We start from the raw sequence: 22,546 nt of genomic DNA, 5'->3' as shown, positions 1-22,546 counted from the left end.
CGAACTATGAAATATTTAAATGGATACAACTCAACAGTTTATCAATGACTTATTGGTTACGTATATCTTGTGGCTCTCATAATGAATTAGTTATCAGTAATCTATTGAAAAGTATTAAATGATATTCGCTTACTTGCACGTAGTTCCAAATTCTGTCCAGTTCAGTTTCTGCCTCTTCTTCTCCGACATCCAATATCCGATGATATGTGGCCTACCTTTCTGTTCTGTCATTTTGGACATCTCTCTCTCTCTCTCTGCGTGTGCGGTGGAACTGGAACTCTCACTCTGCTGGAAGGCACATATTCCCAACAAAACTTCTGAACAGCAGATCTCTTTGAAAAGGTGGTGCGCAAACACACTTAAACAGGTTTCACTACTACAGATCTCTTATCAGTATCCAATAATTAGTGTCTATTTTTCGTCCTCCGACAATGTGACGTCGTACGATTTATCGCCTATAGCTGAAAGATAAGAATTCAGCAACACGTCAGGAAACGGCTGTTCTATATACATTTGAGCTCCCGCTAGTACAGCCGCTGTTAACGCCACTAATTTATGATTCATCAATTACTGCTGGCGTGATCAAGAAAGCGTGAGTGACCTTGCTGAAGTTTTGCCAGCTTGCGTCCTTAACCTTACTTTCACTCACCCGCCAACCCAAACAAACAACACCGGTTACAAAAACAAATACCACAACGAAGCAAGATGAGGTTTGAAAAACATACCCTCTGATCACAGATTGGCAAGTAATCTAGCACAGATGTTATCTGAGACAAACGATTATGAAAGTACTCTCAACGTGGGCGAAAAACAAAATTACGAAATACCGACGAGTGTCATTTACTTTTCCGCCACTGACTTGTATTACTTTTTTGATTAACTTCACGTGGCAGCACTCATTATTCGATGGTACTTTTAAAATAAACTTTACTACAGTGCCAATGACGTAAGAGTCGCGCAGCACATAGCGAGAAGCGGCCAACAGCTAATTTACTCCAGTTTGTTATCCGCGCGTGCAACGCCCCCTCCTGCCTTGACTAGTGGAATGTGACCTGTACCGTCTGGAGTGGGGATCTGTGCACAGATACCAAGAGAGGGGGGCAAGGTGCGCCGTGCCGATTCGTGGAAGGTTTCTGCATGCACTTGACAAACAGGTTTGGGTTGGGCTCCTGACTCATAGCCGGAGAACGCAGCACAGAAATGAGAAACCTTCCATAACAGATAACTGTAAACAAGAAAATATGCTCTCTGTGTTCGAGCGCATACAATTTATGAGTATGGAAGGATGCAGCATGTTATCTTGGACGCAGAGTCATCGACGTACCGGTATGTAAATATAACTTCAGGCATGCTAAAGGAAGGATGGATGAAACCCTTGCTCTTCATATTGTGTATTAATGACCTGGCGGAAAATATTAATTGGAGTCTCGTACATTTCGTAGATGATGTCATTTTCTATCAAAAAAGCTGTCCAAATATTCACTGAGACATAAAAAAAAAGGTTCAAATGGCTCTCGGCACTATGCGACTTAACTTCAGAGGTCATCACCCCCCTAGAACTTAGAACTACTTAAACCTAACTAACCTAAGGACATCACACATATCCATGTCCGAGGTAGGATTCGAACCTGCGACCGTAGGGGTCGCGTGGTTCCAGATTGTAGCGCTTAGAACCGCTCGGCCACTCTGGCCGGCGAGACATCAAAGAGTTGCAAAAATTGGTAGTTTGCTTTAAATGTCCAAAAATATAAAGTTATGCACTTCAAAAAAACAGAAAACGTATTAGTCTGTGACTACAATATCACTGACTCACAACTGAAAACAGTCAACTCATATACCTCGATATAACAATTTCTGGGGATATGAAATGGAATGTTCACATTGCCTCACGTAGGTAAAGTAAGTGGCAGCCTTCGATTCACTGGTACGATACTGAGAAAATGCGATCAGTCCACAAAGGAGACGAAACACTTGTGTGACCTATCCTAGATTATTGCTCGAGAAATTGGACTATCAGGCAATACTGAATGTATACATTCCACAAAGGAGGGCAGCAAGTATGATCACAAGTTTGTTTCCCCCTTGGGAGAGTGTCACGGAGATGCTGAAACAGAAACCAACTATCCCGCGAAAGCCTACCTAAAAATTTTCAAGAACCAATATCAGAGGAGGACTTGAGGAATATACAGTAACCCTGTACATATCGCCCTCTGCTATTCACTTCACAGTCGTTTGCAGAATATAAATGTGCGAGGTGCGATCAAAAAATACGGCGAATAATTTCATTAGAAACAAAGTAATAAGCTTACATGAAATTTGATTTAATTTCCTTCAAAGTACTGTCATTGGCTAGCGATGTACTTATCTGAACTTTGAATCCATGACTGGAAGCATTTCTCGAAGGTTTCCTTTCGAAGGACGTTCGGCTGCTTTGTCGTGGCCATTCAGTGTCACGAATGGTGTCAAAACGTTCTCCTTTAAACCCTGTTTTAATTCCAGGGAAGAGCCAGAAGTCGCATGGTGCTAAATCTGGTGAGAAAGGTGTATATGGGCATGCAGGAACAATTTTTCCATCCATAAACTCGCGAATCAAAAGCGAGATGTGGCACAGCACTTTGTTGTGATGAAGAAGGAAGCCATTGGGCTAGTTTTCTGATCTCTTTCCATTTCGCAGATCTTGCATTACGCCCTAGTAAACTTCAGCATTTACTGCTGTTCCTCATGGAACGAACTCTGATCACACTATGCCCTCAATATCGAAAAAAAAACCAATGAATATGACTTCAGTATTCGATTCTGAATAACTTTCGTTTTCAAGACGAGGAGGTTCATTGGTTTTCCATAGAGAACTCCGAATTTTCGTTTCATGGTAGCACTCTTAGGCCCAAATTTCATATCCAGATGCAATTCTGGACATGAACAAAACCGCCCATAGCATAGTTTGCAGGGGAGTGGGTGGGCATGGGGGGTGGGGGAGGAAATGTTTGGGATATGGAGGATATTTAACATTTTGTAAGACGAATGGCGATTTGTAAGTAGGCACGCTGAAGTTCCAGATTCGACACTGTTAAAAACTTACGTAATTCCGAATCTTAAACCATTTTCCTGAAAAAGAAGGCCAGACCCGAATGAAGACGATCCTTCATCTCTGTGAAAACTGACACAAATTTTCCTTCCATTCATCACTCAAAAGTCTGGTAACAAATTTTGAACTCATCCATGTCACTTGCAAATTACCGGTTAAAATGCTTTGGACGGACCTATTGTGTTGTCCTTTGCACGCTGTGTGCTTTTTAGTGGGTACAGGAGTTAGGAACACATGCCATTCACGAACAGAGAATTCACATATTAATTTATTCTACAACTAATATCAAATAGTGAGAATAATACATAGCTTTGTTGTCGTATTGGCAACGTCAGTTGCTAACACATTTGAATTTAGAAATATATACAGATGCAAAAGGATTTATAAATCTGTCACTCTTCAGTACAATGCCTATTCAAAAGATATCGACCCCTGGCCACTGTAAAAGTTTGCAAATGTTATTCAACTGGCAAACACACACGATGGGGTCACTGCTTTGTTACTGTATTGACAACGTCAGTTGCTAATAGATTTTAATTTAGAAATATATACAGATACAAAAAGATTTATAAATATGTCACACTTCAGTACAAAGTCTATTCAAAAGATATCGACCCCTGGCCACTGTGAAAGTTTGCAGCAACAACTGTTATTCAACTGGCAAACACACACGATGGGGTCACTGCATGAATGTTCGAACAAGTTCACCCTCCGATGGTGCTCCAGAAAGGCGATGCTTGCATCTCATTGGCAGCAGCTAATCGTCCGTTGCAGCAACCTCATACCGCGGTGGCGGTTGTATGAAACGCGACGGCGTAACAGACGGCACTCGTATTTGAAAGTGCGGCCGGCCTGATGGCGGCCGAAAGTGCAGGACACATACGAGATGCTAAGCTCTTCTATAAGTTCTTAATAGTTTGTCGCCTGTTTGAACGAACAATTTTTGCCACTTTTTGCATGTTTTCTCCTATATTTGGGGTTAATGGACGTCCCGAACGTTGCTCGTCTCCCACCGACTCATTTCCATTTTTAAATCGCTCATACCACTTATAAACAATCTTAGAGTTTCAGTACTATCGTCACACACCAATTTCAACATGTCATGCGTTTTTGGTACATTTTCGCTCGAAATCCATAAAGCGAGACACGGTAAACAAAACCTCACTTTATCATCTCTGGCGAGTCAGAATATGTTTTAACTTGACTCTGCCTGTGTATCAGGCTATCGGAAAAAAATATATAAAATGGTTGTAGCGTCAGAAGTCCGGAGGTAAAATAGTCCCCCATTCGCATGAGGACGTCGTTATCAGGAGAATGAAAACTGGTGTTCTACGGATCGGAGCGTGGTATGTCAGATCCCTTAATTGAGCAGGTAGGTTAGAAAATTTAAAAAGGGAAATGGATAGGTTAAAGTTAGATATAGTGGGAATTAGTGAAGTTCGGTGGCAGGAGGACCAAGACTTTTGGTCAGGTGAATACGTGATTATAAATACAAAATCAAATAGGGGTAATGCAGGAGTAGGTTTAATAATGAATAAAAAGATAGAAGTACGGGTAAGCTACTACAAACAGCATAGTGAACGCATTATTGTGGCCAAGACAGACACGAAGCCCACGCCTATTACAGTAGTACAAGTTTATATGCCAACTAGCTCTACAGATGATGAAGAAATTGATGAAATGTATGATGAGATAAAAGAAATTATTCAGGTAGGGAAGGGAGATGAAAATTTAATAGTCATGGGTGACTGGAATTTGATAGTAGGAAAAGGAAGAGAAGGAAACATAGTAGGTATTGGGGGGAAGAAATGGAAGAGGAAGCCGCCTGGTAGAATTTTGCACAGAGCATAACTTAATCATAGCTAACACTTGGTTCAAGAATCATAAAAGAAGGTTGTATACATGGAAGAATCCTGGAGATACTAGAAGGTATCAGATAGACTATATAATGGTAAGACAGAGATTTAGGAACCAGGTTTTAAATTGTAAGACATTTCCAGGGGCAGATGTGGACTCAGACCACAATCTATTGGTTATGAACTATAGATTAAAACTGAAGAAACTGCAGAAGGTGGGAATTTAAGGAGATGGGACCAGGATAAAGTGACTAAACCAGAGGTTGTACAGAGTTTCAGGGAGAGCATAAGTGAACAATTGTCACTAATGGGGGAAAGAAATACGGTAGAAGAAGAATGGGTAGCTCTGAGGGATGAAGTAGTGAAGGCTGCAGAGAATCAAGTAGGTAAAAAGACGAGGGCTAGTAGAAATCCTTGGCTAACAGAAGAAATATTGAATTTAATTGATGAAAGGAGAAAATATAAAAATGCAGTAAATGAAGCAGGCAAAAAGGAATACAAACGTCTCAAAAATGAGATCGACAGGAAGTGCAAAATGGCTAAGCAGGGATGGCTAGAGGACAAATGTAAGGCTGTAGAGGCTTATCTCACTAGGGGTAAGATAGATACTGCCTACAGGAGAATTAAAGAGACCTTTGGAGAAAAGAGAACCACTTGTATGAATATCAAGAGCTCAGATGGAAACCCAGTTCTAAGCAAAGAAGGGAAAGCAGAAAGGTGGAAGGAGTATATAGAGGGTCTATACAAGTGCGATGTTCTTGAGGACAATATTATGGAAATGGAAGAAGATGTAGATGAAGATGAAATGGGAGATATGACACACCGTGAAGAGTTTGACAGAGCACTGAAAGACCTGAATCGGAACTAGGCCCTGGGAGTAGACAACATTCCATTAGAACTACTGATGGCCTTGGGAGAGCCAGTCCTGACAAAACTCTACTGTCTGGTGAGCAAGATGTATTAGACAGGCGAAATACCCTCAGACTTCAAGAAGAATATTATAATTCCAATCCCAAAGAAAGCAGGTGTTCACAGATGTGAGAATTACCGAACTATCAGTTTAATAAGTCACGGATGCAAAATACTAACGATAATTCTTTACAGACGAATGGAAAAACTGGTAGAAGCCGACCTCGGGGAAGATCAGTTTGGCTTCCGTAGAAATATTGGAACACGTGAGGCAATACTGACCCTACGACTTATCTTAGAAAAAAGATTAAGGGAAGGCAAACCTACGTTTCTACCATTTGTAGACTTTTAAAAAAAAAAAAAAATCATTCAACATATTTTAACACCTCATATATCCGGCGTTCCCCAAGGAAGTGTTATAGCCCCTCTATTGTTCCTGTTCTATATTAGCGACATACGAGACAATCTGAGTAGCCGTCATAGATTGTTTGCAGATGATGCTGTCATTTACCGTCTTGTAAAGTCATCAGATGATCAAAACGAATTGTAAAATGATTTAGATAAGATATCTGCATGGTGCGAAATGTGGCAATTGACCCTGAATAAGGGAAAGTGTGAAGTCATTCGCATGAGTACTAAAAGAAATCAGCTAAATTTCGATTACGCGATAAGTCACACAAATCTGAGGGCTGTAAATTCAAATAAATACTTAGGGATTACAATTACAAATAACCTAAATTGAAACGATCACACAGATAATATTGTGGATAGAGTAAACCAAATACTGCGATTCATTGGCTGAACACTAAGAAGGCGCAACAGGTCTACCAAAGAGACTGCTTACACCACGCTTGTCCGCCCTATTCTGGAGTACTGTTGTGCAGTGTGGGATCTGCACCAGGTGGGACTGACGGATGACATCGAAAATGTACAAAGAAGGGCAGCTCGTTTTGTATTATCGCGAAATAGGGGAGATAGTGTCACAGATATGAATTGGAGTGGCAATCATTAAAACAAAGGCGTTTTTCGTTGCGGCGGGATCTTCTGATGAAATTTCAATCACCAGTTCTCTCCTCCGATTGCGAAAACATTCTGTTGGCACCCACCTACTTAGGGAGAAATGATCATCACGATAAAATAAGAGAAATCAGGGCTCGCACAGAAAAATTTAAGTGCTCGTTTCTCCCGCGTGCCGTTCGAGAGTGGAACGGTAGAGAGACAACTTGAAGGTGGTTCACTGAACCCTCTGCCAGGCACTTTATAGTGAATTGCAGAGTAATCACGTAGATGTAGATGTAGATATAGGCCTATGCAGAATATTATTCTGGCACTTGCTGTAGCTGTGTGACAGTTAGTTAAAAAATTAGACTTATTCAGTACTTTCTGCGTAATGCAATTTGAAGCTTATTGGAACTGTAAGTAAGGGAAATATCAGACCTTTCAATACTAAACTATTGCAGCTTTATCGCAGAGAACACTTCGATTATGGGACCTGTTTGAGGTGATGGGTCTGCTCAAGTATCAGGTTGAATGAGTTTCAGTTACATATAGGTGAACTATGAAGGTGTTGGACACATTATTCAATTAGATGAAATAATCAAGGCATGGGCCTCCGTAGCAGACGCTAGCGAGGACAAGAGGTAGAACATGTCCCCTTCTGAAATCAGTCACTCAATCAAATCTGGGAGCATAGACTTTCTACTCAGTACAAAGTTCTCACATAAGGATCGTCTGCGGTTATAATAAACCGAATATTTAACAATTCCGAGAGCGACGTGAAATACTGTGTTTCGCAGTCATGTACGATTTTGTTCTCACACAGCTGACGGGAAAGTATGTCGTTTCCCTGGCGCGGTTGCGGTTCGACACTGTGTTGCAATCAAGGTGGACGCGAATCTGTGTGGAACAGATCCGAAACAGTCACATTTTTCTCTGTCGCTATCTCGAGCAGTTAGGTCGAGCTATAGAAAAGGAATAGTCCAACACAGTGGTGCAATTCTGGCGACTATTCCCTAACTGCTGCGGTGTACAAGGACTCCGTTCCTATCTACTGTACAATTTAATCGCGACAAACTCTGTGATGACGTCCTGATTCTGTTCACGCGATAGCCTTTGAAGATAACGGCCACGCTATGCTATTCATGTATCCGTCTGTGTGTAGCATGCACGGTATCAGTATGTTCCAAAAAACGGCGTGTAAAAATGTTATTTTTCTGGGGTCATATATCTAGGGTCCTATTGATCACAGAGATAAGAGGTCAAGTGTTTTGCGAAGACCTTCGCCTAATGACCATTTGTGTACCTCTCGAAAGAACGGGCATACTGTAACTATCCTTCAGTACAGGGTCAAAATTTAAACATTACACACTTCCTCGAACTCGGGCAAATTGAGTAAATCAGCTGGTTTTTTTCCATTAGGTTTGGTCTATTTGAATACCTGACTTCCTCAGGTGATTCCTTTGTTAGACGGACTTCCTTTAATCAGGTATACTTGATTTTGAACTGACTTGAATCAATATATACATCTACATCAACATCTACATCTACATGGATACTCTGCAAATCACATGTAAGTGCCTTGCAGAGGTTACATCAAACCACCTTCACAATTGTCTATTATCTCAATATCATATATCGCGCGGAAAGAACGAACACTTATATTTTTCCGTACGAACTCTGATTTCCATTATTTTATCGTGGTGATCGTTCCTCCCTGTGTAGGTCGGTGTCAACAAAATATTTTCGCAGTCGGAGGAGAAAGTTGGTGATTGCAATTTCGTGAGAAGATTCCGTCGCAAAGAAAAACGCCTTTCTTTTAATGACGTCCAGGCCAAATCCTGTATCATTTCAGTGACACACTCTTCCATATTTCGCGATAATACAAAACGTGCTTCCCTTCTTTGAACTTTTTCGATGTACTCCCGTCAGTCCTGTCTGGTAAGGAGCCCCACCGCGCAGCAGTATTCTAAAAGAGGACGGGCAAGCGTAGTGTAGGCACTCCTTAGTAGAACTGTTACGTTCTCTAAGTGTCCTGCCAATAAAACGCAGTGTTTGGCTAGCCTTCCCCACAACATTTTCTATGCGTTCCTTTCAATTTAAGTTGTTCGTAATTGTAATACCTAGGTATTTATTTGAATTTACGGCCTTTATATTTGACTGATTTGTAGTGTAATCAAAGTTTAACGGATTACTTTTAGCACTCAGGTGGATGACCTCACACTTTTCGTTATTTAGGGTCAACTGCCGATTTTCGCACCATTCAGATACCTTTTCTAAATCGTTTTGCAGTTTGTTTTGATGTTCTGATGACTTTATTAGTCGATAAACCACAGTGTCATCAGCAAACAACCTAAGACGGCTGCTCAGATTGTCTCCCAAATCGTTTATATAGATAAGGAACAGCGAAGGGCCTATAACACTATCTTGGGGAACGCCAGAAATCACTTCTGTTTTGCTCGATGACCTTCAGTCCATTTCTACGAACTGTGACCTCTCTGACAGGAAGCCACAAATCCATTCACATAACTGCGACGATATTCCATAAGCACGCAATTTCATTATAAGCCGATTGTATGGTACAGTGTCAAAAGCCTTCTGGAAATCCAGAAATACGGAATCGATCTGAAATCGCTTGTCAATACTCTAAAAAAAGTGCAGCTGCAACACTAACTTCTACAGGAATTTTCTCATGAGTGATCCCACCGCCACCCACTACACTGTCATCTATAAGCTTTGTCAGTCTCCCCTTCATACCTACTGAGGTGCAGGCCATGCCTAGGGAAACCCGATCTATTGATCAGCTGGCACCGCTGCAATGTGAGCCATGCCCTCCGCCGTTAGTGCCTTCTCCAGCACCATATTAACACGCCTAACAGAAGCATTAAGATGAGGCCGATCATGACGCCGAAACAGTTGCACGAAGTGCGCGTTAGTGACACCAGTTTGAGTAGCTATCTTTACCAGGTCACCACTACATCGTACTCCCCGTCCATATCAACACTATTCTCAGCTCCACCCACGATCACTACTTGATCCTTTTTCGTAAAATTCCTACATAACTCCCCTATGTCACCTGAGCCAACCCTGCGCTAGGCTTCACAATGCTGGTGACCTGGTGTTCACTCCCCAACACTTCCTGCAACTGGTGGCCCACTACCTAACAACAGAACTTTCTTCTCTCTGTTAGTATTTGCGAGAGGCTCCTCTCCATTCAGCTCACAGAGTTGGTCAAATTTATTGTTTATACGCAAGGTACAACTGTCTGAACATCTGCTCCTCCTAGCTGACCTCTTACCAACTGCCAGTTCCCATTCCCGGGTGCCCTTCACCTCCTCAACCTATATACGAGGGCCATTCAGAAAGTAACCTCCGGTTGATTTAAAAAAATACACCAAGTTAAATAAAAATATTTTAATGTATACATCTTACAACTACATCTTTGCACTATTTTTCTACATAGTCTCCATAGCGATTGAGGCACTTATCGTATCTCTTCACAAGCTTTGAAATTCCTTCTGCATAAAAATGACCCGCTTGTGCCTGGAGTCAGCCTGTGACCGCATCTTTGAGCTCTTCGTCGTCATCAAACCGCTGTGACCCGAGCCATTTCTTCAAATGCATGAAGAGGTGATAATCATTTGGCGCCAGGTCTGGGCTGTAAGGTGGATGGTTGATAACGTCCCACTTGAAGGACTCAAGAAGGGCCGTTGTTCTGCGAGCAGAGTGAGGACGGGCGTTATCGTGCATAAAAACGATACCGGAAGTCAGCATACCACGGCGTTTGTTCTGTATAGCCCGTTGTAACTTTTTTATTGTTTCACAGTACATGTCTTGATTAATGGTCGTACCACGTTCCATGAATTCAACCAACAACACCCCTTTGGCATCCCAAAACACCGTTGCCATCAGTTTTCTGGCAGAAAAATCTTGCGAGGCTTTTCTTAGTTTGGTAGGCGAATTTGAATGTGCCCACATCTTTGATTGTTCTTTTGTCTCAGGGTTCACGTACTTAATCCAGGTTTCGTCACCGGTCACGATTCTGTTTAACAATGGTTCTCCTTCGTCCTCATAACGTGACAGAAAGTCTAATGCAGAGGCCATTCTTTGAGTTTTGTGGTGGTCGGTAAGAATTTTGGGCACCCATCGTGCACAGAACTTACGGTAACCCAATCTTGCTGTCACTATCTCGTACAAGAGAGTCTTAGAAATCTGTGGAAAACCAGAAGACAACCCCGACATTGAGAAACGTCGATTTTCACGAACTTTTGCATCAACTGTCTGAACGAGTTCGTCAGTCACCAATGATGGTCTACCACTCCTCTCTTCATCATGAACGTTTTCTCGTCCGCTTTTAAATAAACGTACCCATTCACGGACAACTCCTTCACTCGTAACTCTTGGTCCATACACGGCACAAAGCTCACGATGAATAGCTGCTGCAGAATATCCTTTGGCTGTAAAAAACCTTATGACAGCACGCACTTCACATTTGGCGGGGTTTTCTATTGCAGCACACATTTCAAACTGCCACAAAAACTGAACTAGCGCAGGTACGACGTTCACTCGACCACGGCTTGATGCCGACTTACCTGTTGAGTGCGTGAACGCACAGATGGCGTCGCTACTCCCCCCACAACCCGCACTGTGACCAATCGGAGGTTACTTTCTGAACCGCCCTCGTAGTTCCTCCTTTGCGTCTTGTAACTGCACCTGAAGGGCACAGATCTTACGATACTGCTCCTCTGTCAATTTATTTCCGTTACAAATTCGGCATTTCCAGGAAAGGATTTCGCTAGAATGCCCTCTGGGTGCCCCGCTGCATTCACCCCAATGAAAATACTTTGCACACTCTCACACCATAACCCACTACTCACAAAACTACGATAAAGGCCATCCTTCTCATTCAAGTCACAAATTTCACTTGATACCCCGTATGATCGTACTTTCGACAACAAATGCAGTTGTGATTCTGAATCAAATGCTTTGCGGAAATGAAGAAATACTGCATTTACCTGACTGCCTTGATCCAAAGCTTCTAGTATGTCATGCGAGAAAAATGTGTGTTGGGTTTCACATTATCGATGTTTTCGGAATCCATGCTGGATGGTATTGAGGTCATTTTGTTCAAGATACTTCATCGCTCAAAAGAGGAACGGCCGCTGGACCTGATGGGATACCATTTCGATTTTACACAAAGTACGCGAAGGAACTTGCCCCCCTTCTTGCAGCGGTGTACCGTAAGTCTCTAGAAGACCGTAGTGTTCCAAAGGATTGGAAAAGGGCACAGGTCATCCCCGTTTTCAAGAAGGGACGTCGAACATATGTGCAGAACTATAGACCTATATCTCTAACGGCTATCAGTTGTAGAATTTTGGAACACGTATTATGTTCGAGTATAATGACTTTTCTGGAGACTAGAAATCTACTCTGTAGGAATCAGCATGGGTTTCGAAAAAGACGATCGTGTGAAACCCAGCTCGCGCTATTCGTCCACGAGACTCCCACACAGGTTCCCACGTAGATGCCGTGTTTCTTGACTTCCGCAAGGCGTTCTATACAGTTCCCCACAGTCGTTTAATGAACAAAGTAAGAGCATATGGACTATCAGACCAATTGTGTGATTGGATTGAAGAGTTCGTAGGTAACAGAACGCAGAACGCAGCATGTCATTCTCAATGGAGAGAAGTCTTCCGAAGTAAGAGTGATTTCAGGTGTGCCGCAGGGGAGTGTCGTAGGACCGTTGCTATTCACGATATCCATAAATGACCTTGTGGATGACATCGGAAGTTCACTGAGGCTTTTTGCGGATGATGTTGTGGTATATCGAGAGGTTGTAACAATGGAAAATTGTACTGAAATGCAGGAGGATCTGCAGCGAATTGACGCATGGTGCAGGGAATGGCAATTGAATCTCAATGTAGACAAGTGTAATGTGCTGCGAATACATAGAAAGAAAGATCCCTTATCATTTAGCTACAATACAGCAGGTCAGCAACTGGAAGCAGTTAATTCCGTAAATTATTTGGGAGTACGCATTAGGAGTGATTTAAAATGGAATGATCATATAAATTTGATCGTCGGTAAAGCAGATACCAGACTGAAATTCATTGGAAGAATCCTAAGGAAATGCAATCCGAAAACAAAGGAAGCAGGTTACAGTACGCTTGTTCGTCCACTGCTTGAATACTGCTCAGCAGTGTGGGATCCGTACCAGATAGATACAAGAGATAGAAAATATCCAACGGAGAGCAGCGCGCTTCGTTACAGGATCATTTAGTAATCGCGAGAGCGTTAAACTCCAGTGGAAGACTCTGCAGGAGAGACGATCAGTAGCTCGGTACGGGCTCTTGTTAAAGTTTCGAGAACATACCTTCACCGAGGAGTCAAGCAGTATATTGGTCCCTCCTATGTATATCTCGCGAAGGGACCATGAGGATAAAATCAGAGAGATTAGAGCCCACACAGAGGCATACCGACAATCCTTCTTTCCACGAACAATGGAATAGAAGGGAGAACCGATAGAGGTACTCAAGGTACCCTCCGCCACACTTGCGGAGTATGGATGTAGATGTAGATTATGTTTGAGCTCAGAATATGTTGTAATATTCTACAACAAATTGATGTCAAGGATATTGCCAGTAGTTTTGTAGATCACTTCTACTAACCTTCTTGTCGACTGGTGTGGCCTGTGACTTTTTTTTAAGAATTGGGCACTGTTTCTTGCTCGAGGGATGTACTACAGAACAAAGTTAGAGGAGAGCTAATTCAGCCGCAAATTCAGTATAGAATGTCATAGGCATTCCTTCGGGTCCTCGAGCTTTGTTCAACTTTAACAGTTTCAGCTGCTTCCCAACACCACTGACACTAATACTTATTTCATCCATTTTTGCAGTGGTACTGGGATTAAATTGGCGCAATTCTCCTGGGGATTTCCTTCATCTTTTCAGTGATATTAGGATTAAATTAGGGTAATTCTCCGGGGTTTCGTTTGTAAACGAATATTTGCAAACTGCACTAAGCATTTCAGCTTTTGCTTTGCTACCCTCAGTTTTAATTCCTGTCTCATTCGCTAGGGACTGGACACTAACTTTGGTGCCTCTAACAGCCTTTACATACAACCGGAATTCAAAGTTATCGTACTTACGGACGTAAAGTAGGCACATAACATCCGGTAAGAGGTGTAAATGTAGTAGTGAACACATGGCAAGGGCTCTAGGGTCATCGCGAGGGTTCTATTTTCAGCGAGGTATGTTTTTAGTCAGCATTTTTTTATAAAAAAACTTCATGACATGCTGTCTCTGCATAATGGGCACTTCGCGCCTTTACTAATTTGCCCAGAGTGGTACTGCAGTGACAAAAAAGGCTGAAAAGGATCTTAACATGCCTGAAAAGAACTTAATATGATTGTCAAAAATCGCGCAAAACTGGAAAAGCTGCAAATTCAGTAAAATGTTACTAATAAATATTTTTACTCTTTTAAGAAACAAATCATAAACCAGGTGTTTTCGATGAATTGCGTATCCAGAAAAAATTTAAGGCAAACGATTTTGTGCTAACCTTATATTATACACACTTATTCGTTGTTTGTATGCGTAAAAGTATATAAATATGTCGACGTCTATGTATGAGACAGGTGAAATACCCTCAGACTTCAAGAAGAATATAATAATTCCAATCCCAAAGAAAGCAGGTGTTGACAGATGTGAAAATTACCGAACTATCAGTTTAATAAGTCACAGCTGCAAAATACTAACACGAATTCTTTACAGATGAATGGAAAAACTGGTAGAAGCCGACCTCGGGGAAGACCAGTTTGGATTCCGTAGAAATGTTGGAACACGTGAGGCAATACTGACCCTACGGCTTATCTTAGAAAATAGATTAAGGAAAGGCAAACCTACGTTTCTAACATTTGTAGACTTAGAGAAAGCTTTTGACAATGTTGACTGGAATACTCTCCTTCAAATTCTAAAGGTGGCAGGGGTAAAATACAGGGAGCGAAAGGCTATTTACAATCTGTACAGAAACCAGATGGCAGTTGTAAGAGTCGAGGGGCATGAAAGGGAAGCAGTGGTTGGGAAGGGAGTGAGACAGGGTTGTAGCCTCTTCCCGATGTTATTCAATCTGTATATTGGGCAAGCAGTGAAGGAAACAAAAGAAAAATTCGGAGTAGGCATTAATATCCATGGAGAATAAATAAAAACTTTGAGGTTCGCCGATGATATTGTAATTCTGTCAGAGACAGCAAAGGACTTGCAAGAGCAGTTGAACGGAATGGACAGTATCCTGAAAGGAGGATATAAGATGAACATCAACAAAAGCAAAACGAGGATAATGGAATGCAGTCGAATTAAATCGGGTGATGCTGAGGGAATTAGATTAGGAAATGAGTCACTTAAAGTAGTTAAGGAGTTTTGCTATTTGGGGAGCAAAATAACTGATGATGGTCGAAGTAGAGAGGATATAAAATGTAGACTGGCAATGGCAAGGAAAGCGTTTCTGAAGAAAAGAAATTTATTAACATCGAGTATAGATTTAAGTGTCAAGAAGTCGTTTCTGAAAGTATTTGTATGGAGTGTAGCCATGTATGGAAGTGAAACACGGACGATAAATAGTTTGGACAAGAAGAGAATAGACTCTTTCGAAATGTGGTGTTACAGAAGAATGCTGAAGATTAGATGAGTAGATCACATAACTAATGAGGAAGTATTGAATAGGTCATCCAGTGTAGTACAGAACCTCAGTCTCATGGCGAACACATTGCGACGCCAGTCATTATCAGCACGTGGTTCCTAGTTATGGCACCAATTCGAACGTAGCCGTTCGTGTTGTGGTGTTGACCGCAGCTAGCACATGGACAGTAATTTCTTCATCCATCTACTGCTAGTTTCCGGCCAGTGGTACACGGTGAGATAGAATGTTGTGGGCAGTCCATTACTAGTTCTCGGATGGCACATACACATGTGTAGGAACGTGATTGTTCTAAGTCCGACTTGGATTAAACCTCTAATGCACAGATTGCTGGCGCGCAGCTATCTACAACTGAGAAGGTTCTGCATCCCCATACAAAACACGCAGTACTGCGAGAAGGTGGAACTCGACAAAGAAGTGTGTCGGATTGCTGGCTCGCCCCTGCTACTTGACGTGCTGAAACGTAAATCAAGGAGTTGTTGTTGTTGTTGTGGTCTTAAGTCCTGAGACTGGTTTGATGCAGCTCTCCATGCTACTCTATCCTGTGCAAGCTTCTTCACCTCCCAGTACCTACTGCAACCTGCATCCTTCTGAATCTGATTAGTGTATTCATCTCTTGGTCTCCCTCTACGATTTTTACCCTCCACGCTGCCCTCCAGTACTAAATTGGTGATCTCTTGATGCCTCAGAACATGTCCTGCTAACCGGTCCCTTATTTTTGTCAAGTTGTGCCACAAACTCCTCTTCTCCCCAATTCTACTCAATACTTCTTCATCAGTTATGTGATCTACTCATCTAATCTTCAGCATTCTTCTGTAGCACCACATTTCGAAAGCTTCTATTCTCTTCTTGTCCAAACTAGTGATCGTCCATGTTTCACTTCCATACATGGCTACACTCCATACAAATACTTCCAGAAACGACTTCCTGACACTTAAATCTATACTCGATGTTAACAAATTTCTCTTCTTCAGAAATGCTTTCCTTGCCATTGCCAGTCTACCTTTTATATATTCTCTACTTCGACTATTATCAGTTATTTGCTCGCCAAATAGCAAAACTCCTTTACTACTTTAAATGTCTCATTTTCTAATCCAATTCCCTCAGAATCACCCGACTTAATTCGACTACATTCCATTATCCTTGTTTTGCTTTTGTTGATGTTCATCTTATACGCTCCTTTCAAGACACTGTCCATTCCATTCAACTGTTCTTGCAAGTCCTTTGCTGTCTCTGACAGAATTACAATGTCATCGGCGAACCTCAAAGTTTTTATTTATTCTCCATGGATATTAATGCCTACTCCGAACTTTTCTTTTGTTTCCATTACTGCTTGCTAAATATAAAGATTGAATAGCATCGGGGAGAGGCTACAACCCTGTCCCACTCCCTTCCCAACCACTGCTTCCCTTTCATGTCCCTCGACTCTTACAACTGCCATCTGGTTTCTGTACACATTGTAAATAGCCTTTCGCTCCCTGTATTTTACACCTGCCACCTTCAGAATTTGAAAGAGAGTATTCCAGCCAACATTGTCAAAAGCTTTCTCTAAGTCTACAAATGCTAGAAACGTAGGTTTGTCTTTCCTTAATCTTTCTTCTAAGATAAGTTGTAAGGTCAGTATTGCCTCACGTGTTCCAACATTTCTACAGAATCCAAACTGATCTTCCCCGAGGTTGGCTTCTACCAGTTTTTCCATTCGTCTGTAAAGAATTCGTGTTAGTATTTTGCAGCTGTGACTTATTAAACTGATAGTTCGGTAATTCTCACATCTGTCAACACCTGCTTTCTATGGAATTGGAATTATTACATTCTTCTTGAAGTCTGAGGGTATTTTTCCTGTCTCATACATCTTGCTCACCAGATGGTAGAGTTTTGTCAGGACTGGCTCTCCCAAGGCCGTCAGTAGTTCTAATGGAATGTTGTCTACTCTGGGGGCCTTGTTTCGACTCAGGTCTTTCAGTGCTCTGTCAAATTCTTCACGCAGTGTCATATCTCCCATTTCATCTTCATCTACATCCTCTTCCATTTCCATAATATTGTCCTCAAGTACATCGCCCTTGTATAGACCCTCTATATACTCCTTCCACCTTACTGCTTTCCCTTCTTTGCTTAGAACTGGGTTTCCATCAACGCTCTTGATATTCAAACAAGTGGCTCTCTTTTCTCCAAAGTTCTCTTTAATTTTCCTGTAGGTAGTATCTATCTTACCCCTCGTGAGGTAAGCCTCTACATCCTTACATTTGTCCTCTAGCCATCCCTGCTTAGCCATTTGCACTTCCTGTCGATCTCATTTTTGAGACGTTTGTATTCCTTTTTGCCTGCTTCATATTCTGCATTTTTGTACTTCTCCTTTCATCAATTAAGTTCAGTATCTCTTCTGTTATCCAAGGATTTCTACTAGCTCTCGTCTTTTTACCTACTTGATCCTCTGCTGCCTTCACTATTTCATCCTCAAAGCTACCCATTCTTCTTCTACTGTATTTCTTTCCCCAGTCATGTCAATTGTTCCCTAATGCTCTCCCTGAAACTCTGTACAACCTCTGATTCTTTCAGTTTATCCAGGTCCCATCTCCTTGAATTCCCACCTTTTTTTGCAGTTTCTTGTGTTTTAATCTACAGTTCGTAATCAATAGATTGTGCTGAGTCCACATCTACCCCTGGAAATGTCTTACAATTTAAAACCCGGTTCCTAAATTTCTTGTCTTACCATTATATAATCTATCTGAAACGTTCTTGTATCTCCAGGAGTTATTTTAATTAAAATGTAGATGGGGTTTGACAGCTGGGCGTAGCGCTCTCGCCAGCATTACGATGTATTGGGCACACAATAAGGCCATCATTCGTTGTGGTGGCCAGACGTTGGTAACCGTATCTCGACAACGAGTATGTTGTAGAGTGGACTCACGCCCTCTCTTGCAGCAACCCACATTACATCCAAGTTGTGCAGGCAACCTGCTACCTTACAGATGACATTCGAGGGCTGGCACGGTTCACAGGCCCACCAGACGGCGAGTGAAGCACCAGCAGAAGTGGTTGATATCACAGACCCCTTTCCTACCCCGGCCACATGACAGGAAGCAAGACTGGCTGTGTTCTGGCGCCGATGGCTGTAATTAGGGCGGGACGTGAGTACACTCTGAGTGGCCTTGGACTTGACCATGTTTTCGCCATACTGGAACCTTAAAGTTGTCACAGTCCTATCAGGACATGTAATTTTTAGCGTAGTACTTTAAGTAACTATTAGCTAGTAACGTTTTCCAACAATGTTTGCTTTCGTTCTAGAGGCCTTTTGCTTCAGATTATACCGGGTGATCAAAAAGTCAGTATAAATTTGAAAACAATAAATCACGGAATAATGTAGATAGAGAGGTACAAATTGACACATATGCTTGGAATGACATGGGGTTTTATTAGAACCAAAAAAATACAAACGTTCAAAAAATGTCCTACAGATGGCGCTTCATCTGATCAGAATAGCAATAATTAGCATAACAAAGTAAGACAAAGCAAAGATGATGTTCTTTACAGGAAATGCTCAATAAGTCCACCATTATTCCTCACCAATAGCTGTAGTCGAGGAATAATTTTGTGAACAGCACTGTAAAGCATGTCCGGAGTTATGGTGAGGCATTGGCGTCGGATGTTGTCTTTCAGCATCCCTAGAGATGTCTGTCGATCACGATACACTTGCGACTTCAGGTAACCCTAAAGCCAATAATCGCACGGACTGAGGTCTGGGGACTTGGGAGGCCAAGCATGACAAAAGTGGCGGCTGAGCACACGATCATCACCAAACGACGCGCATCTGTCGGACATTTTGTGAACTTTATTTTTTGTTCTAATAAAACCCCATGTCATTCCAAGCATGTGTGTCAATTTTTACCTCTCTATCTACATTATTCCGTGGTTTATTAAGTTTTCAAATTTATACTGACTTTTTGATCACCCAGTATGTATGTTAATACTCTCTTGTCACCAGCTGCGTTGAACTTAGAAAATATCGCTGACTTGTCATATTTCTGTGTTTGTCTCAATTTTGGTTTTGATCAATTTTTCTCATTGTTAACTTTAACTCTAATTCGATCTTTCGAGACTTCGTTTCTGTACTAAGTGTACCAAGAAAACATGACCCAAGAACATTTAATTCAGAACTCTGGGATTGGAGGTTGTGTTGGAATTCTGGGATGGGATTACCCTAGACGAGTTTATAGGTGGAAGAGTTGGATAAATGGCAGAGGCCCTCCGCCAGGTAGTCACTGGAATACATAACAACAATGGTGGAACCTTTGTCTGCAGGTAGAAAGATTAGGTCAGGATTTGTTTTGAGGTTGTGTATGGCTATTCTTTCTTCTGCTGAAATGTTGGTGTTCCGAGGAAGGGACCTGGAGAAGGATGATGAGGCCAAGTTGGAGGGAAGGAATTCCTGGAAGGTGACCAGTGGGTGGTTAGGTGGAAGGAGGCAAGGATCACGGTATGGATGGTGGTATGAAATGGAAGAGGCTGGGTTCAGTGTTGGAATTAGGCGGGCTTCGGTTGGAGAGATTGACGGCAAAGCTTTTTCCATTGTAGGAATTGGGAGAAGGAGAGTAAGTCTTAGACAAGTCCAATTGGACACTTTGCTGATGACATGCGCATATCAAAAATGGAATTGTTCTAGTTTAATGAAATTAATGTGTGATCAATTTCGAAAGTAACTACACTCCTGGAAATTGAAATAAGAACACCGTGAATTCATTGTCCCAGGAAGGGGAAACTTTATTGACACATTCCTGGGGTCAGATACATCACATGATCACACTGACAGAACCACAGGCACATAGACACAGGCAACAGAGCATGCACAATGTCGGCACTAGTACAGTGTATATCCACCTTTCGCAGCAATGCAGGCTGCTATTCTCCCATGGAGACGATCGTAGGGATGCTGGATGTAGTCCTGTGGAACGGCTTGCCATGCCATTTCCACCTGGCGCCTCAGTTGGACCAGCGTTCGTGCTGGACGTGCAGACCGCGTGAGACGACGCTTCATCCAGTCCCAAACATGCTCAATGGGGGACAGATCCGGAGATCTTGCTGGCCAGGGTAGTTGACTTACACCTTCTAGAGCACGTTGGGTGGCACGGGATACATGCGGACGTGCATTGTCCTGTTGGAACAGCAAGTTCCCTTGCCGGTCTAGGAATGGTAGAACGATGGGTTCGATGACGGTTTGGATGTACCGTGCACTATTCAGTGTCCCCTCGACGATCACCAGTGGTGTACGGCCAGTGTAGGAGATCGCTCCCCACACCATGATGCCGGGTGTTGGCCCTGTGTGCCTCGGTCGTATGCTGTCCTGGTTGTGGCGCTCACCTGCACGGCGCCAAACACGCATACGACCATCATTGGCACCAAGGCAGAAGCGACTCTCATCGCTGAAGACGACAAGTCTCCATTCGTCCCTCCATTCACGCCTGTCGCGACACCACTGGAGGCGGGCTGCACGATGTTGGGGCGTGAGTGGAAGACGGCCTAACGGTGTGCGGGACCGTAGCCCAGCTTCATGGAGACGGTTGCGAATGGTCCTCGCCGATACCCCAGGAGCAACAGTGTCCCTAATTTGCTGGGAAGTGGCGGTGCGGTCCCCTACGGCACTGCGTAGGATCCTATGGTCTTGGCGTGCATCCGTGCGTCGCTGCGGTCTGGTCCCAGGTCGACGGGCACGTGCACCTTCCGCCGACCACTGGCGACAACATCGATGTACTGTGGAGACCTCACGCCCCACGTGTTGAGCAATTCGGCGGTACGTCCACCCGGCCTCCCGCATGCCCACTATACGCCCTCGCTCAAAGTCCGTCAACTGCACATACGGTTCACGTCCACGCTGTCGCGGCATGCTACCAGTGTTAAAGACTGCGATGGAGCTCCGTATGCCACGGCAAACTGGCTGACACTGACGGCGGCGGTGCACAAATGCTGCGCAGCAAGCGCCATTCGACGGCCAACACCGCGGTTCCTGGTGTGTCCGCTGTGCCGCGCGTGTGATCATTGCTTGTACAGCCCTCTGGGTCTGACACACCGGTGTCAATGTGTTCTTTTTTCCATTTCCAGGAGTGTATTTAAGTGGAACCACATAGTAACTATTGTAGTTTGTAGATTATTTACGAAATAGGGGTGCCTTTCAAATTTACGAAAGAGGAATACGCCGATATGGTGTTTATTTATGAAAAATATGATGGTAATGCTACGACTGTAGTTAACGAAAATCGCGTACGCTATCCAACTAGGAAGATTCCGAATCCACGAACCATTAGCGAAATATTTCGAATGTTACGGCAGACAGGTTCTTTGCCTAGCGTTCACAATCAGTATGAGCGCTCGATACGTGAAGATGATGATAAGGATATTATGGATGCTGTTCAACGTAGTCAGGGTACCAGTATACGACGTATCTCTCAACGATTCGGCGTTTCACAATCTGAGGAATGGTGTACACTGAAGTATAATAATCTGTATCCTTACCATAAACGAAAAGTGCATCATTTACTTCCGTAAGATCCTGCCCTTCACTTGGAGTTGTGCAACTGGTTAAATACTAATCGGCGGTTAAGCAAATACATTCTATTTACTGGTGAGGCACAGTTTACTCGAGATGGTAGTGAAGTGGAAACGTGAAGGGACACGTACTGCACAAAAGCGTACAGGCCGACCTCGTCTGTTGGTTGACAGAGATCGCCGGCAGTTGAGGAGGGTCGTAATGTTTGATAGGCAGACATCTATCCAGACCATCACACAGGGATTTCAAATTGCATCAGGATCCACTGCAAGTACTATCACAGTTAGGCGGCAGCTGAAAAAACTGGATTTCATGGTCGAGCAGCTGCTCATAAGCCACACACAACGCCGGTAAATGCCAAACGACACCTCGCTTGGTGTAAGGAGCGTAAACATTGGACGATTGAACAGTGAAAAAACGTTGTGTGGAATGACGAATCACGGTATACAATGTGGCGGTCCGATGGCA

The 22,546-nt window shown here is 42.9% G+C and overlaps 2 protein-coding genes across 2 annotated transcripts in view; one reads left to right on the top strand and one right to left on the bottom strand.

The window, feature by feature from the left end:
- Positions 1-1,005, bottom strand: part of LOC124550913 (inositol-tetrakisphosphate 1-kinase-like) — a 100,875-nt gene extending 99,870 nt beyond the window's left edge. The window contains exon 1 of the mRNA XM_047125706.1: positions 134-1,005. Within this exon, the coding sequence (XP_046981662.1) occupies positions 134-240 (107 nt within the window). The 5' untranslated portion in view covers positions 241-1,005. The remainder of the gene's footprint in view (positions 1-133) is intronic.
- A 157-nt stretch (positions 1,006-1,162) lies between these two features.
- LOC124551143 overlaps positions 1,163-22,546 on the top strand; it is a 177,327-nt gene continuing 155,943 nt past the window's right edge. Inside the window, exon 1 of the mRNA XM_047126106.1 lies at positions 1,163-1,326. Within this exon, the coding sequence (XP_046982062.1) occupies positions 1,286-1,326 (41 nt within the window). The 5' untranslated portion in view covers positions 1,163-1,285. The remainder of the gene's footprint in view (positions 1,327-22,546) is intronic.

Source organism: Schistocerca americana, chromosome 9 (assembly GCF_021461395.2).
Source record: "Schistocerca americana isolate TAMUIC-IGC-003095 chromosome 9, iqSchAmer2.1, whole genome shotgun sequence".
Taxonomy (NCBI): Eukaryota; Metazoa; Arthropoda; class Insecta; order Orthoptera; family Acrididae; genus Schistocerca; species Schistocerca americana.
This window is presented reverse-complemented; position numbering and strand designations above follow the sequence as displayed.